Source organism: Pseudophryne corroboree, chromosome 3 (genome assembly GCF_028390025.1).
Source record: "Pseudophryne corroboree isolate aPseCor3 chromosome 3, aPseCor3.hap2, whole genome shotgun sequence".
Taxonomy (NCBI): Eukaryota; Metazoa; Chordata; class Amphibia; order Anura; family Myobatrachidae; genus Pseudophryne; species Pseudophryne corroboree.
This window is the reverse complement of record NC_086446.1, coordinates 321,710,689-321,729,417: the sequence shown is the minus strand read 5'-3', so window position 1 is coordinate 321,729,417 and position 18,729 is coordinate 321,710,689. Positions and strand designations below refer to the sequence as shown.

The following is an 18,729-nucleotide window of genomic DNA, read 5'->3' as shown; positions in this document are numbered from 1 at the left end:
GCTCAAATCATGGTCTATATAATACTAAGCTTTTGTGAAAATGTAGGCTGGTAACTGATTTAAAAAAAAGAAGAAAAAAAAAAAAGGAGTTTTGTTTTTGAAAATCGTCAAGAAACTAGAAAACTAAAAACTGGATCACTACAGATGGATAAACCATGGACATCTGGAATTCATAACAACAGCTCAAAAGTTAAAAGAAGAATGGCAACTTAAAGCTCTAGTCCAGGGGTTCTCAAACTCGGTCCTCAGGACCCCACACAGTGCATGTTTTGCAGGTAACCCAGCAGGTGCACAGGTGTATTAATTGCTCACTGACACATTTTAAAAGGTCCACAGGTGGAGCTAATTATTTCACTTGCAATTTTGTGAGGAGACCTGCAAAACATGCACTGTGTGGGGTCCTGAGGACCGAGTTTGAGAACCTGTGCTCTAGTCTATTAGGATAACTGACTCATCTATTACAGTGGTTCTCAAACTCGGTCCTCAGGACCCCACACAGTGCATGTTTTGCAGGTAACCCAGCAGGTGCACAGGTGTATTAATTACTCACTGACACATTTTTAAAAGTCCACAGGTGGAGCTAATTATTTCACTTGTGATTCTGTGAGGAGACCTGCAAAACATGCCCTGTGTGGGGTCCTGAGGACCGAGTTTGAGAACCTGTGATCTATTATAAAGGAACAGCCACCTTAGGATTCTGTGAATATGAATTTCTACTACCCTAATACACTACAGAATGCATGAGCTACAGGAAAACTAGAGAGAAGGAACTCACCACTCCTATATGACAAAGTAGTACTGAACTCTGTGGGTTGATATCTAGTGCTTTCTGGAAATGCATCTCTGCCAAGCTGAACTTCTCCTGCTTATAATAGATCATTCCGAGACCATACCTGTGGCAATAAAACAGAAGCACGTGTTCATCAGAGTATGGATGTGTAGTTTGTTTGGCACAATCTACATGGAGTAAGAAAGTTTCCTTCAATGCTGTACTGTGATAATAGTACTGCACCTTATTAATATCATTTATTAGGTCTCACCATGCATTGTAGTGTCTGGGATTAACACGGATGGCGTTTCTGAAGCAGGCCAGTGCTTTGTCCAGCTCTTCTGTTAGTACAAATTCATGGCCCAAGAGCGTGAAGGCATATGCATAGCCAGGATCCACCTGAATAGCCCGCTGGAAGAACTTAATGGCAATGTCATGTTCCCTCTGCAGACTGAAACAGTTCCCGGCAGCACACCAAGCCTGGAATTAGAGAGTGGAGCTCACAGATAACCTGCATTATCTTCTCTCACTATTTCAATTACAAAGTCCCAAATCAGATTATCCACCCAGATATTCCCTGATACTAATTTGGACAACAGAATTTGCATATAGGATCTTCTAATCATGGTACATCTCTAAAGGTACGCTTTCTAGCTTTTGCCTCCACAGTGGATAGTACTGTTGTCTTAAGGGGGGTACACAATAGGCGATTTCAGCCTAAAAATAAAAAACTTAGACATAAATGTCATTATCGTTTATTTTTAGGCTTATATCGGCCAGTATGTATGGGGGCAATATTGGTGACCAATGAACAATGGGGGTCATTCCGAGTTGTTCGCTCGTTATTTTTTTCTCGCAACGGAGCGATTAGTCGCTAATGCGCATGCGCAATGTCCGCAGTGCGACTGCGCCAAGTAAATTTGCTATGCAGTTAGGTTTTTTACTCACGGCATTACGAGGTTTTTTCTTCGTTCTGGTGATCGTAATGTGATTGACAGGAAGTGGGTGTTTCTGGGCGGAAACTGGCTGTTTTGTGGGTGTGTGCGAAAAAACGCTACCGTTTCTGGGAAAAACGCGGGAGTGGCTGGAGAAACGGAGGAGTGTCTGGGCGAACGCTGGGTGTGTTTGTGACGTCAAACCAGGAACGACAAGCACTGAACTGATCGCAGATGCCGAGTAAGTGTGGAGCTACTCAGAAACTGCTAAGAAGTGTCTATTCGCAATTTTGCTAATCTTTCGTTCGCAATTTTGATAAGCTAAGATTCACTCCCAGTAGGCGGCGGCTTAGCGTGTGCAAAGCTGCTAAATGCAGCTAGCGACCGAACAACTCGGAATGAGGGCCAATGCGCGCTCCCGAACAACGTTCAGTGATCACCAATATTGAGCTGACATGTAAGCTCAACCCGTCAATGTCGGGCTGAGCTGCATGTTCGGGAATGTAGGCGGTGACGTCACTGAACGTCATCGTTGAACGATAATGTTCAGTGTGTACGCACTACATCGTTCAACGATATAGTTGTCCGTCGCCGGCATTCCACAATCGGGTAGTGTGTACCCACCTTTACAGTGCTGGAGCCATGGGTTCGATTCTTACCGGTGCCCAATTTGTATGTAGTTTGTGTGTACTTTCTGTGTTCGTGTGGGTTTCTTCTGGGTGCTATGTCTTCCTCCTACAATCCATATTTGTAGGTTGTGTTCATGTGGTAAGTAATCCGTATTGGGAAAAGTGTCCGACAGTGCATGCTGGGATTTGTACTTTAAAAATAGCTGTATTGCCCAGTATTTTGATATTGTTGCTCTAAATTATTTCATTGTGTACTTTAGATGTTTAAGTCGTCTCTCCCATGAAACACAGCTTCCTATTTAACAATGAGACCACAATACCTCTGGTGAATTTTTGTCCATATCTGTGAGATCCTTAGAAAGCACAGACAGTGCAACATCTTTCTGTAAATGCCAGAGTGTGGTGGAGTAGATTTCCATTCCCTCAACGCGGTAGTTTTCAATCCTTCGCACCTCAGAGAACACACGCTCTGCCTGCACAAATGGAAGTACTGGCACTTAGACAACATGGAGAGACAAAATTAAACCTAAAATACAAAGTTATTTTTAGATCAATGGGCTATTAACAGACAAAAATAGGCCAGAAAGTGAAACCTAAGTAAACTACAAAAATAAGAATTTACTTACCGATAATTCTATTTCTCGTAGTCCGTAGTGGATGCTGGGGACTCCGTCAGGACCATGGGGAATAGCGGCTCCGCAGGAGACAGGGCACAAAATTAAAAGTTTGACCACTAGGTGGTGTGCACTGGCTCCTCCCCCTATGACCCTCCTCCAAGCCTCAGTTAGGATACTGTGCCCGGACGAGCGTACACAATAAGGAAAGATTTTGAATCCCGGGTAAGACTCATACCAGCCACACCAATCACACTGTACAACTTGTGATCTGAACCCAGTTAACAGCATGATAACAGAGGAGCCTCTGAAAAGATGGCTTCCAACAATAATAACCCGATTTTTGTAACAATAACTATGTACAAGTATTGCAGACAATCCGCACTTGGGATGGGCGCCCAGCATCCACTACGGACTACGAGAAATAGAATTATCGGTAAGTAAATTCTTATTTTCTCTGACGTCCTAAGTGGATGCTGGGGACTCCGTCAGGACCATGGGGATTATACCAAAGCTCCCAAACGGGCGGGAGAGTGCGGATGACTCTGCAGCACCGAATGAGAGAACTCCAGGTCCTCCTTAGCCAGGGTATCAAATTTGTAGAATTTTACAAACGTGCTCTCCCCTGACCACGTAGCTGCTCGGCAGAGTTGTAATGCCGAGACCCCTCGGGCAGCCGCCCAAGATGAGCCCACCTTCCTTGTGGAGTGGGCATTTACAGATTTTGGCTGTGGCAGGCCTGCCACAGAATGCGCAAGTTGAATTGTGCTACAAATCCAACGAGCAATCGTCTGCTTAGACGCAGGAGCACCCAGCTTGTTGGGTGCATACAGTATAAACAGCGAGTCAGACTTTCTGACTCCAGCCGTCCTTGAAATATATATTTTTAAGGCTCTGACAACGTCCAACAACTTGGAGTCCTCCAAGCCGCTAGAAGCCGTAGGCACCACAATAGGTTGGTTCAGGTGAAACGCTGATACCACCTTAGGGAGAAACCGAGGACGCGTCCGCAGTTCTGCCCTGTCCGAATGGAAAATCAGATATGGGCTTTTGTACGATAAAGCCGCCAATTCTGACACTCTCCTGGCCGAAGCCAGGGCCAGTAGCATGGTCACTTTCCATGTAAGATATTTCAAATCCACCGATTTAAGTGGCTCAAACCAATGGGATTTGAGGAATTCCAAAACTACATTGAGATCCCACGGTGCCACTGGAGGCACAACCGGGGGCTGTATATGTAGTACTCCTTTGACAAAAGTTTGGACTTCAGGAACTGAAGCCAATTCTTTCTGGAAGAAGATCGACAGGGCCGAAATTTGAACCTTAATGGACCCCAATTTGAGGCCCATAGACAATCCTGTTTGCAGGAAATGTAGGAATCGACCCAGTTGAAATTCCTCCGTCGGGGCCCTCCTGGCCTCACACCACGCAACATATTTTCTCCAAATGCGGTGATAATGCTGTGCGGTCACTTCCTTCCTGGCCTTAATCAGGGTAGGAATGACTTCTTCCGGAATGCCTTTTTCCTTCAGGATCCGGCGTTCAACCGCCATGCCGTCAAACGCAGCCGCGGTAAGTCTTGGAATAGACAAGGTCCCTGCTGAAGCAGATCCCTTCTTAGGGGTAGGGGCCACGGATCTTCCGTGAGCATCTCCTGAAGTTCCGGGTACCAAGTCCTTCTTGGCCAATCCGGAGCCACGAGTATCGTTCTTACTCCCCTTTGCCGTATAATTCTCAGTACCTTGGGTATGAGAGGCAGAGGAGGGAACACATACACTGACTGGTACACCCATGGTGTTACCAGGGCGTCCACAGCTATTGCCTGAGGATCTCTTGACCTGGCGCAATACCTGTCCAGTTTTTTGTTGAGGCGGGACGCCATCATGTCCACCATTGGTTTTTCCCAACGGATCGCAAGCATGTGGAAAACTTCTGGATGAAGTCCCCCCTCTCCCGGGTGAAGGTCGTGTCTGCTGAGGAAGTCTGCTTCCCAGTTGTCCACTCCCGGAATGAACACTGCTGACAGTGCTATCACATGATTTTCCGCCCAGCGAAGAATCCTCGCAGCTTCTGCCATTGCCCCCCTGCTTCTTGTGCCGCCCTGTCTGTTTACGTGGGCGACTGCCGTGATGTTGTCCGACTGGATCAACACCGGCTGACCCTGAAGCAGAGGTTTTGCCAGGCTTAGAGCATTGTAGATCGCTCTTAGCTCCAGTATATTTATGTGAAGAGACGTCTCCAGGCTTGACCACACGCCCTGGAAGTTTCTTCCCTGTGTGACTGCTCCCCAGCCTCTCAGACTGGCATCCGTGGTCACCAGGACCCAGTCCTGTATGCCGAATCTGCGGTCCTCTAACAGATGAGCACTCTGCAACCACCACAGAAGAGACACCCTTGTCCTCGGAGACAAGGTTATCCGCTGATGCATCTGCAGATGCGATCCGGACCATTTGTCCAGCAGATCCCACTGAAAAATTCGTGCGTGGAATCTGCCGAATGGAATCGCTTCGTAAGAAGCCACCATTTTTCCCAGGACTCTTGTGCATTGATGCACAGACACTTTTCCTGGTTTTAGGAGGTTTCCGACAAGTTCGGATAACTCCCTGGCTTTCTCCTCCGGAAGAAACACCTTTTTCTGAACAGTGTCCAGAATCATCCCTAGGAACAGCAGACGTGTCGTCGGGCTCAGCTGGGATTTTGGAAAATTTAGAATCCACCCGTGCTGTTGCAACACTACTTGGGTTAGTGCTACCCCGGCCTCTAACTGTTCTCTGGATCTTGCCCTTATCAGGAGATCGTCCAAGTAAGGGATAATTAATACGCCTTTTCTTCGAAGAAGAATCATCATTTCGGCCATTACCTTGGTAAAGACCCGGGGTGCCGTGGACAATCCAAACGGCAGCGTCTGAAACTGATAATGACAGTTTTGTACCACGAACCTGAGGTACCCTTGGTGTGAAGGGCAGATTGGGACATGGAGGTAAGCATCCTTGATGTCCAAGGACACCATAAAGTCCCCTTCTTCCAGATTCGCTATCACTGCTCTGAGTGACTCCATCTTGAACTTGAACTTTTGTATGTACATGTTCAAAGACTTCAGATTTAGAATAGGTCTTACCGAGCCGTCCGGCTTCGGTACCACAAACAGCGTGGAATAATACCCCTTTCCTTGTTGTAGGAGGGGTACCTTGACTATCACCTGCTGAGAATACAGCTTGTGAATGGCTTCCAATACCGTCTCCCTGTCGGAAGGAGACATTGGTAAAGCAGACTTCAGGAACCGGCGAGGGGGAGACGTCTCGAATTCCAACCTGTAACCCTGAGATACTACCTGCAGGATCCAGGGGTCCACTTGTGAGTGAGCCCACTGCGCGCTGAAATTCTTGAGGCGACCCCCCACCGCACCTGAGTCCGCTTGTAAGGCCCCAGCGTCATGCTGAGGACTTTGCAGAAGCGGGGGAGGGCTTCTGCTCCTGAGAGGGAGCTGCTTGCTGCAGTCTCTTACCCTTTCCTTTGCCTCGGGGCAGATATGAATGTCCTTTTGCCCGCTTGTTCTTATGGGAACGAAAGGGCTGCGGCTGAAAAGACGATGTCTTTTTCTGCTGGGAGGTGACCTGAGGTAAAAAGGTGGATTTTCCGGCTGTTGCCGTGGCCACCAAGTCCGATAGACCGACCCCAAATAACTCCTCCCCTTTATACGGCAATACTTCCATATGCCGCTTGGAATCCGCATCACCTGACCACTGTCGCGTCCATAAACTTCTTCTGGCAGAGATGGACAGCGCACTTACCCTTGATGCCAGAGTGCAAATATCCCTCTGTGCATCTCGCATATAAAGAAATGCATCCTTTAAATGCTCTATAGTCAATAAAATACTGTCCCTATCCAGGGTATCAATATTTTCAGTCAGTGACTCCGACCAAGCCACCCCAGCACTGCACATCCATGCTGATGCGATAGCTGGTCGCAGTATAACACCAGTATGTGTGTATATACTTTTTAGGGTATTTTCCAGCCTCCTATCAGCTGGGTCTTTGAGGGCGGCCGTTTCTGGGGACAGTAACGCCACTTGTTTTGATAAGCGTGTGAGTGCCTTATCTACCCTAGGGGGTGTTTCCCAGCGCGCCCTAACCTCTCGCGGGAAAGGGTATAATGCCAATAACTTCTTTGAAATTAGCAGTTTTTTATCGGGGGTAACCCACGCTTCATCACACACTTCATTCAATTCATCTGATTCAGGAAAAACTACAGGTAGTTTTTTCACACCCCACATAATACCCCTTTTTGTGGTACTTGCAGTATCAGAAATATGCAAAGCCTCCTTCATTGCCGTGATCATGTAACGTGTGGCCCTACTGGAAAATACGTTTGCTTCTTCACCGTCGACACTGGAGTCAGTGTCCGTGTCCGTATCGACCGACTGAGGTAATGGGCGTTTTAAAGCCCCTGACGGTGTCTGAGACACCTGGACAGGTACTAATTGGTTTGCCGGCCGTCTCATGTCGTCAACCGACTTTTGCAGCGTGCTGACACTATCACGTAATTCCATAAACAAAGCCATCCATTCCGGTGTCGACTCCCTAGGGGGTGACATCACCACTACAGGCAATTGCTCCGCCTCCACACCAACATCGTCCTCATACATGTCGACACACACGTACCGACACACAGCAGACACACCGGGAATGCTCTGATAGAAGACAGGACCCCACTAGCCCTTTGGGGAGACAGAGGGAGAGTTTGCCAGCACACACCCAAGCGCTATAAATATATAGGGACAACCTTAAATAAGTGTGTTCCCCTTATAGCAGCTTAAATATTATGAATATCGCCAAATAAGTGCCCCCCCTCTCTGATTTTACCCTGTTTCTGTAGTGCAGTGCAGGGGAGAGCTTGGGAGCCTTCCTACCAGCGGAGCTGTGTGGGAAAAATGGCGCTGTGTGCTGAGGAGATAGGCCCCGCCCCCTTTTCGGCGGGCTCTTCTCCCGGTTTTTTCTGTAATCCTGGCAGGGGTTAAATACATCCATATAGCCCAGGGGCTATATGTGATGTATTTTTAGCCAGTATAGGTAATCTCATTGCTGCCCAGGGCGCCTCCCCCCAGCGCCCTGCACCCTCAGTGACCGCGGTGTGAAGTGTGCTGAGAGCAATGGCGCACAGCTGCAGTGCTGTGCGCTACCTTAAGAAGACTGGGAAGTCTTCAGCCGCCGATTTCTGGACCTCTTCTCTCTTCAGCATCTGTAAGGGGGCCGGCGGCGCGGCTCCGGTGACCCATCCAGGCTGTACCTGTGATCGTCCCTCTGGAGCTAATGTCCAGTAGCCTAAGAACCCCAATCCATCCTGCACGCAGGTGAGTTCGCTTCTTCTCCCCTTAGTCCCGCGTTGCAGTGAGCCTGTTGCCAGCAGGACTCACTGAAAATAAAAAAACCTAACAAACTTTTATTCTAAGCAGCCCTTTAGGAGAGCCACCTAGATTGCACCCTTCTCGGCCGGGCACAAAAATCTAACTGAGGCTTGGAGGAGGGTCATAGGGGGAGGAGCCAGTGCACACCACCTAGTGGTCAAACTTTTAATTTTGTGCCCTGTCTCCTGCGGAGCCGCTATTCCCCATGGTCCTGACGGAGTCCCCAGCATCCACTTAGGACGTCAGAGAAAATACAATACAGATACTAATAAAGTAACTCAGGATACCTTTGCAAACAAAGTTATTTCCTCATCAGTCTCTGCCCGCACCACAACCCCACAAATGATGCTCCGTTTCAAACACACGTGAATGAATGAATGAATGAATGAATTAATGAATATGGGAAAAGTCTCTGTAAAGTGCTGCAGAATATGTATGCGTTATATAAATACCTGGTAATAAATAATAATTAATAAAGTCCCCAAATATGTGGTAGCACAAGGTAACATAAAATTCAGTAGCCACATCTTGAATTTTCCTGAAGAGGGGGGGTGGGGGGAGGATGGAGGGCTAGGGTGGATGGGGAGCGGAATGGCCCAGATAGGGAATAATCAGGAGATGAAAAGGACAAACTGTGGCTTTTATCAATTCGGTCCCAAGCGCTTAGGGCGAGCTTTATTGTGTGGATGGAAATTACTAATTCTTTCCCAGTCTCTACTGCAAAATAAAAATTCAGCTTCAAGAGGTTTGAGATGGCTCCTGACACAATGGTATGGTTTACAAGTTATGAATGTTTATCTTGTAGCCAGAGAGGGATACAAAGTCAGACAGCTGTTTAAAGACTCTTGGTAGCATTAAGTAGTAGTTACATTAGTCCACAGGTTCTCAAACTTGGTCCTCATTACCCCACACAGTGCATGTTTTGCAGGTCTCCTCACAGAATCACAAATTAAACAATTTGCTCCACCTGTGGACCTTTTAAAACGTGTCAGTGAGTTATTAATACACCTGTGTGGGGTCCTGAGGACAGAGTTTGAGAACATGTGCATTAGTCTAATTGTAACAATAAGCTTTCAAGAGATGTTCTCCTTTACAGAACTCAGCGATACAGATTTCTCAATAGTTTGCCTTGGAAAATAGTCACTGGCTAAATTTTCTTTTTTTTTTTCAAATAAATAGATGAAGGACGAAAAAACAAGAGTCATAACTTAAAATACACCGTATCGAAGGTGGTGGCTGCCCACACACAATGGTTAATATTATAAAAGCAGCACCAAAACAAATAAATACAATATTTGTAAAAGATGTTGCAAATAAATATTATGTTCTCACCATTTACAAAAGTCTCCTTTGCAGGATTAGATCTGGCCCTGGCTATTGAAAGATTTAAATATTTTTCCCCTACAGTAAAAGTTGTAATCATGCTTTTCTAATGACTGCAAGAATTCATAAACAGAACATGATAGAAAAGCTCAATAAGTTTTAAAGATAGGAACATTTTTACATTTTAGGCAAGTTTACAAATATTTTACCCCAGGACTGGTTTAATTAAGTAAATTGAGTAAACTAGTAATTATTATAACTAATTAACTAAAAGCTTAACACAACTTGTGTAAAAAGGATCAAATTTAACTGGTTTAATTTCATGCGGATCTTGGTATATAAACTCCAATATGTTAAAAAAGAAAAAGAAAAAAAAAATAAGATTTTACTCACCGGTAAATCTATTTCTCGTAGTCCGTAGTGGATGCTGGGAACTCCGTAAGGACCATGGGGAATAGACGGGCTCCGCAGGAGACTGGGCACTCTAAAAGAAAGATTAGGTACTATCTGGTGTGCACTGGCTACTCCCACTATGACCCTCCTCCAGACCTCAGTTAGGATACTGTGCCCGGAAGAGCTGACACAATAAGGAAGGATTTTGAATCCCGGGTAAGACTCATACCAGCCACACCAATCACACCGTATAACTCGTGATACTATACCCAGTTAACAGTATGAAATATAACTGAGCCTCTCAACAGATGGCACAACAATAACCCTTAGTTAGGCAATAACTACATACAAGTATTGCACTTGGGATGGGCGCCCAGCATCCACTACGGACTACGAGAAATAGATTTACCGGTGAGTAAAATCTTATTTTCTCTGACGTCCTAGTGGATGCTGGGAACTCCGTAAGGACCATGGGGATTATACCAAAGCTCCCAAACGGGCGGGAGAGTGCGGATGACTCTGCAGCACCGAATGAGAGAACTCAAGGTCCTCCTCAGCCAGGGTATCAAATTTGTAGAATTTAGCAAACGTGTTTGCCCCTGACCAAGTTGCAGCTCGGCAAAGTTGTAAAGCCGAGACCCCTCGGGCAGCCGCCCAAGATGAGCCCACTTTCCTCGTGGAATGGGCTTTTAACTGATTTAGGATGCGGCAATCCAGCCGCAGAATGCTCCAGCTGAATTGTGCTACAAATTCAGCGAGCAATAGTCTGCTTAGAAGCAGGAGCACCTATTTTGTTGGGTGCCTACAGGAAATAAAGCGAGTCAGTTTTCCTGACTCCAGCCGTCCTGGAAATATAAATTTTTAAGGCCCTGACTACGTCCAGTAACTTGGAATCTTCCAAGTCCCTAGTAGCCGCAGGCACTACAATAGGTTGGTTCAAGTGAAAAGCTGATACCACCTTAGGGAGAAACTGGGGACGAGTCCTCAATTCTGCCCTATCCATATGGAAAATCAGATAAGGGCTTTTACATGACAAAGCCGCCAATTCTGACACACGCCTGGCCGAAGCCAAGGCCAATAACATGACCACTTTCCACGTGAGATATTTCAAATCCACAGTTTTAAGTGGCTCAAACCAATGTGATTTTAGGAAACTCAACACCACGTTGAGATCCCAAGGTGCCACAGGAGGCACAAAAGGGGGCTGAATATGCAGCACTCCCTTTACAAATGTCTGAACACCAGGCAGTGAAGCCAGTTCTTTCTGGAAGAAAATCGACAGAGCCGAAATCTGGACCTTAATGGAACCCAAGTTTAGGCCCATAGTCACTCCTGACTGTAGGAAGTGCAGAAAACGACCCAGCTGAAATTCCTGTTGGGGCCTTCCTGGCCTCACACCACGCAACATATTTTCGCCAAATACGGTGATAATGGTTTGCGGTTACTTCTTTCCTGGCTTTTATCAGCGTAGGTATGACTTCCTCCGGAACGCCCTTTTCCTTTAGGATCCGGAATTCAACCGCCATGCCGTCAAACGCAGCCGCGGTAAGTCTTGGAACAGACCGGGCCCCTGCTGTAGCAGATCCTGTCTGAGCGGTAGAGGCCATGGGTCCTCTGATATCATTTCTTGAAGTTCTGGGTACCAAGCTCCTCTTGGCCCATCCGGAACCACGAGTATCGTTCTTACGCCTCGTTTTCTTATTATTCTCAGTACCTTTGGTATGAGAGGAAGAGGAGGGAACACATAAACCGACTGGTACACCCACGGTGTCACTAGAGCGTCCACAGCTATTGCCTGAGGGTCCCTTGACCTGGCGCAATATCTAGTTTTTTGTTTAGGCGGGACGCCATCATGTCCACCTGTGGCCTTTCCCAACGGTTTACCAACAGTTGGAAGACTTCTGGATGAAGTCCCCACTCTCCCGGGTGTAGGTCGTGTCTGCTGAGGAAGTCTGCTTCCCAGTTGTCCACTCCCGGAATGAACACTGCTGACAGTACTAAGACGCGATTTTCCGCCCATCGGAGAATCCTTGTGGCTTCTGCCATCGCCATCCTGCTTCTTGTGCCGCCCTGTCGGTTTACATGGGCGACTGCCGTGATGTTGTCTGATTGGATCAGTACTGGCTGGTTTTGAAGCAGAGGCCTTGCCAGACTTAGGGCATCATAAATGGCCCTCAGTTCCAGAATATTTATGTGTAGGGACGACTCCTGACTTGACCAAAGTCCTTGGAAATTTCTTCCCTGTGTGACTGCCCCCCAGCCTCGAAGGCTGGCATCCGTGGTTACCAGGACCCAGTCCTGTATGCCGAATCTGCGGCCCTCTTGAAGATGAGCACTCTGCAGCCACCACAGTAGAGATACCCTGGTCCTTGGAGACAGGGTTATCAGCCGATGCATCTGAAGATGCGATCCCGACCACTTGTCCAAGAGGTCCCACTGAAAGGTTCTTGCATGGAACCTGCCGAATGGAATTTTGCTTCGTAAGAAGCTACCATTTTTCCCAGGACTCGTGTGCAGTGATGCACCGATACCTGTTTTGGTTTCAGGAGGTCTCTGACTAGAGATGACAGCTCCTTGGCTTTCTCCTGCGGGAGAAACACTTTTTTCTGTTCTGTGTCCAGAACCATCCCCAGGAACAGTAGGAGTGTGGTAGGAACCAGCTGTGACTTTGGAATGTATAGAATCCACCCGTGCTGTTGTAGCACTTCCCAAGATAGTGCTACTCCGACCAACAACTGCTCCTTGGACCTCGCCTTTATAAGGAGATCGTCCAAGTACGGGACAATTAAAACTCCCTTTTTTTCGAAGGAGTATCCTCATTTCTGCCATTACCTTGGTAAAGACCCTCGGTGCCGTGGACAGTCCAAACGGCAGTGTTTGGAATTGGTAATGGCAATCATGTACCACAAATCTGAGGTACTCCTGGTGAGGATGGTAAATGGGGACATGTAGGTAAGCATCCTTGATGTCCAGGGATACCATGTAATCCCCCTCCTCCAGGCTTGCAATAACCGCCCTGAGCGATAACATCTTGAACTAGAATTTTTTTATGTATGTGTTCAAGGATTTCAAATTTAAAATGGGTCTCACCGAACCGTCCGGTTTCGGTACCACAAACAGTGTGGAATAGTAACCCCGTCCTTGTTGAAGTAGGGGCACCTTGACTATCACCTGCTGGGAATACAGCTTGTGAATTGCCTGTAGCACAGCCTCCCTGCCTGAGGGAGTTGTCGGCAAGGCAGATTTGAGGAAACGGCGGGGGGGAGACGCCTCGAATTCCAGCTTGTACCCCTGAGATACTACTTGAAGGATCCAGGGATCCACCTGTGAGCGAGCCCACTGATCGCTGAAATTTTTGAGGAGGCCCCCACCGTACCTGGCTACGCCTGTGGAGCCCCCGCGTCATGCGGTGGACTCAGAGGAAGCGGGGGAAGAATTTTGATTCTGGGAACTGGCTGACTGGTGCAGCTTTTTCCCTCTTCCCTCGTCTCTGTGCAGAAAGGAAGCGCCTTTGACCCGCTTGCTTTTCTGAAGCCGAAAGGACTGTACCTGATAATACAGTGCTTTCTTAGGCTGTGAGGAAACCTGAGGTAAAATTTTTTCTTCCCAGCTGTTGCTGTGGATACGAGGTCCCAGAGACCATCCCCAAACAATTCCTCACCCTTATAAGGCTCTATGTGCCTTTTAAAGTCAGCATCACCTGTCCAGTGTCGGGTCTCTAATACCCTCCTGACAGAATGGACATTGCATTAATTCTGGATGCCAGCCGGCAAAATATCCCTCTGTGCATCCCTCATATATAAGACGACGTCTTTAATATGCTCTTATGTTCGCAAAATAGTATCCCTGTTTGACAGGGTCACAGACCACGCTGCAGCAGCACTATCTGCAGGTCTCAGTCTAGTACCTGAGTGTGTAAATACAGACTTCAGGATAGCCTCCTGCTTTTTATCAGCAGGTACCTTCGAAGTGGCCGTATCCTAAGACGGCAGTGCCACCTTTTTTGACAAACGTGTGAGCGCCTTATCCACCCTAGGGGATATCTCCCAGCGTAACTTATCCTCTGGCGGGAAAGGGTACGCCATCAGTAACTTTTTAGAAATTACCAGTTTCTTATCGGGGGAACCCACGCTTTTTCACACTTCATTCACTCATTTGATGGGGGAACAAAACACTGCCTGCTTTTTCTCCCCAAACATAAAACCCTTTTTTAGTGGTACTTGGGTTAATGTCAGAAATGTGTAACACATTTTTTATTGCCGGGATCATGTAACGGATGTTCCTAGTGGATTGTGTATATGTCTCAACCTCGTCGACACTGGAGTCAGACTCCGTGTCGACATCTGTGTCTGCCATCTGAGGGAGCGGGCGTTTTTGAGCCCCTGATGGCCATTGAGACGCCTGGGCAGGCGCGGGCTGAGAAGCCGGCTGTCCCACAGCTGTTACGTCATCCAGCCTTTTATGTAAGGAGTTGACACTGTCGGTTTATACCTTCCACCTATCCATCCACTCTGGTGTCGGCCCCACAGGGGGCGACATCACATTTATCGGCATCTGCTCTGCCACCACATAAGCCTCCTCATCAAACGTGTCGACACAGCCGTACCGACACATCGCACACACACAGGGAATTCTCTGACTGAGGACAGGACCCCCCACACAGCCCTTTGGGGAGACAGAGAGAGAGTATGCCAGCACACACCAGAGCGCTATATAATTTAGGGATTAACACTATATTTTGTGTGAATTTTTCCCAATAGCTGCTTGTATATACAATATTGCGCCTAAATTTAGTGCCCCCCCTCTCTTTTTAACCCTTTGAGCCTGCAAACTACAGGGGAGAGCCTGGGGAGCTGTCTTCCAGCTGCACTGTGAAGAGAAAATGGCGCCAGTGTGCTGAGGGAGATAGCTCCGCCCCTTTTTCGCGGACTTTTCTCCAGCTTTTTTATGGATTCTGGCAGGGGTATTTATCACATATATAGCCTCTGGGGCTATATATTGTGATATATTTGCCAGCCAAGGTGTTTTTATTGCTGCTCAGGGTGCCCCCCCCCCAGCGCCCTGCACCCTCAGTGACCGGAGTGTGAAGTGTGCATGAGGAGCAATGGCGCACAGCTGCAGTGCTGTGCGCTACCTTGGTGAAGACTGATGTCTTCTGCCGCCGATTTTCTGGACCTCTTCTTGCTTCTGGCTCTGTAAGGGGGACGGCGGCGCGGCTCCGGGAACGAACACCAAGGCCAGTTCCATGCGGTCGATCCCTCTGGAGCTAATGGTGTCCAGTAGCCTAAGAAGCCCAAGCTAGCTGCAAGCAGGTAGGTTCGCTTCTTCTCCCCTTAGTCCCTCGATGCAGTGAGCCTGTTGCCAGCAGGTCTCACTGTAAAATAAAAAACCTAAAATAAACTTTCTTTCTAGGAGCTCAGGAGAGCCCCTAGTGTGCATCCAGCTCGGCCGGGCACAGAAATCTAACTGAGGTCTGGAGGAGGGTCATTGTGGGAGGAGCCAGTGCACACCAGATAGTACCTAATCTTTCTTTTAGAGTGCCCAGTTTCCTGCGGAGCCCGTCTATTCCCCATGGTCCTTACGGAGTTCCCAGCATCCACTAGAACATCAGAGAAAAAAAAGATTTATATCTATTATATGGTGGCAAATGTGACAATGGTTAGCCTCACAGCACTGGGATCATAAGATCAAGTCCCAAAAAGAGCATTATCTCTGTGGAGTTTGTAGGTCACCCCCTGTGTTAACAGGAATTGCCGCCCACAAAAGACATGATGGTAGGTTAATTAATTAGATTCTGAATATAAATGAATACAAAACACCATAAAAAAATAACACTAACGTCTGTGTAAAGAATTTTGGGGCTCATTTATTAACGAGTGATAAAACTTGTTGCGTATGATAAATGGAGCTCCAGCTAATCTTCTCCTGCCATGTGTTCAGCTCCAAACTGTCATGTGTTTGAAAAATGACAATTGGGAACTGATTGGCTGGAGCACCATTTAGCATACGCAATGTGTTTTATCACTCGCTGATAAATGGGCCCCTTGGACTGTAACCTGCAATGGTACATGAGCTGATGACAATGGTATATTCTCTGTATAACACTGCGTAAAATGGTAGTGGATATTTAAAAGATACATTTTTTTGGTACTCACCGTAAAATCGCTTCCTACAAGTCCATCGGGAGGACACCGCAGATTGTGGGTTAGAGGGGAGCTGAACCCTCCCTACCCCCACACCCTCCCACCTTCTCCAGCTAGCCAGTAATTTATCAAACAAGCCTAAAGTACAACACAAAAGCAACAGGCACAACCAAACACAACAACCAACCAGGGAGAGAATGCAGTATCCCCATATGGACTCGGAGGAATTAATTTGATGGTGAAAAACATAAATCCTCTTCCATCTGGTCTGGTGGACACTGCAGACTACGGAACCCAAAGCAAGCCTCAAGAGGTGGGTCACTTACCAGCCAGGCCACTTCCAAAACCTTATGCCCAAAACTGATGTCTTTGGTCACAAACTTGTGGAATCGATAATATCTAGTGCAGGTGTGCACGGAGGACCAAACAGCCACCATGCACAGCTGTTCAACCGAGGCACCCTTGTGGCACCCAATAAGCCCTCATGGTTTGAGTTGAATGTGCCCAGATAGGGTCCGGCACAGGCTTACCTAATGAAACATACGCCTGCTTAATAGCAGAAGTGATCCAATGAGCCACAGACTGCTTGGTAGCAGGTTGGCCCCACCCATGATCATGAAGAGCCACAAGACTGTCTGACTGGAAGTGGTCTGGTGCACAAAAACCCCATATTCTAATTCCAGCTTGAATTTCTGCAGTGGTAGGTGAGGGTTTAGCCACGTCAGATTTAGAATGGGATGAAAGGACCCAGATGGTTTCTGAACCGCAAAAAGAAGCCCTCTTTGATGAGCAGGAATTGGTAACCCCACTCCTGAGGTCAGACGAGAACGCACTGCCTGAAGTTAGGCAGCCAGTCTGATCTGGTTTTGTGAAAGAGGGGTGACAAAAAAGTGGCGCGGACGCACACAGCCAATCAGGAGAGTCCCACGACGTGGCGCTCCCTGATTGGCTGAAGGGACCCTCTTTGACAGCAGTCACGGGGTGTCCTGGCAGTCGGGGAAAGTGGTCCCATGTGTATACATGGGAACCCCTTTCAGTGCGTGGTCCGTGTTTTGCGTTTTTTTATTTTGCCAAGTACGTGAATTACAAACTCTGAAGAGGACCGATCTACACAGGATTGTTGTGAGTATAATTTTATTTACAGGTACCCCATGGATTCTACGTGGAGAAGGGGACCGAGCCTCGTGTCAACATAGGTAAGTATGTGTGTATGTCGGTGTGCGTGTATGTAATGAAGTTGTACTGTCACGGTGTGTGTGTACGGTTTTTATTTGGGTATTTTTATTGTAGTAGAACTACAGGTACCAGCGTGCTCGTTTTACCCCCGCATGCTGGTACTTGTGGGCTTCACCCCACCCCTGGGTGGCTGGAGGGGGGACCCCTTGATTTAAAGGGTCCCCACTCCTCCAGGGTACCCCGGCCAGGGGTGACTAGTTGGGGATTTAATGCCACGGCCGCAGGGACCGGTATAAAAGTGTCCGCCGGCTGTGGCATTATCTCTCTAGCTAGTGGAGCCCGGTGCTGGTGTTAAAAATACGGGGGGACCCCTACGTGTTTTGTCCCCTGTATTTTTGGCACCAGGACCGGACGCACAGACCGGTGCTGGTTGTTAAAATACGGGGGCTCCCCTGTCATCCCCCCCCCCCCCCCCGTATTTTTACAACCAGGGGGTATATTTACAAAGATTCGTGTTTTTGCCGTTTTTAAGGGTGTTTGAACTCGAATGGTATCGGGTGCATTTTACTGCAACTTTTTGAATCCTGATACGATCATTCACTAAGCTGCCGATTTTTCCAAATTCGTATTTTCCGATGTCGATGTGATTCGTAATGTCAGGCAGTGTTTTACGGGAGTGATGAGTAAAACACTGCCTGACAAAACACAAGGAATCCCGGCTGGATCTGTGAGATCCGTGCAGGGCTTCATTGTGTACCTTAAGAAGGTGTTTAAAGTGTTAAAAATTCAGAAAAAAATTGCGTGGGGTCCCACCTACTAAGCACAACCAGCCTCGGGCTCTTTGAGCCGGTCCTGGTTGACAAAATATGGTAAAAAAAATGACAGGGGTTCCCCCGTATTTCTTAAACCAGCACCGGGCTCCACTAGCCAGGTACATAATGCCACAGCCGGGGGACACTTTTATTGTGGTCCCGGCGGCCCTGGCATTACATACCCAACTAGTCACCCCTGGCCGGGGTACCCTGGAGGAGTGGGAACCCCTTAAATCAAGGGGTCCCCCCTCCAGCCACCCAAGGGCCACGGGTGAAGCCCAAGGCTGTCCCCCCCCATCCAAGGGCGGCGGATGGGGGCTGATAGCCAAGTGTAAAAAATCAGAATATTGTTTTTAGTAGCAGTACTACAAGTCTCAGCAAGCCTCCCCCGCAAGCTGGTACTTGGAGAACCGCTGGTACCTGTAGTACTACTACTAAAAAAAAATAAGATTTTACTTACCGGTAAATCTATTTCTCGTAGTCCGTAGAGGATGCTGGGGACTCCGTAAGGACCATGGGGAAAGACGGGC

At 47.7% G+C, this 18,729-nt stretch overlaps 1 protein-coding gene across 2 annotated transcripts in view; it reads right to left on the bottom strand.

The window, feature by feature from the left end:
• CDC27 (cell division cycle 27) overlaps positions 1–18,729 on the bottom strand; it is a 255,809-nt gene that overhangs the window by 46,116 nt on the left and 190,964 nt on the right. For both annotated transcript variants that reach the window (XM_063959474.1, XM_063959475.1), the window contains 3 exons: positions 2,654–2,806; positions 1,041–1,249; positions 776–893 (listed from right to left, as the gene is read on the bottom strand). In XM_063959474.1, coding sequence (XP_063815544.1) covers positions 776–893; positions 1,041–1,249; positions 2,654–2,806 — 480 coding nt within the window. The remainder of the gene's footprint in view (positions 1–775; positions 894–1,040; positions 1,250–2,653; positions 2,807–18,729) is intronic.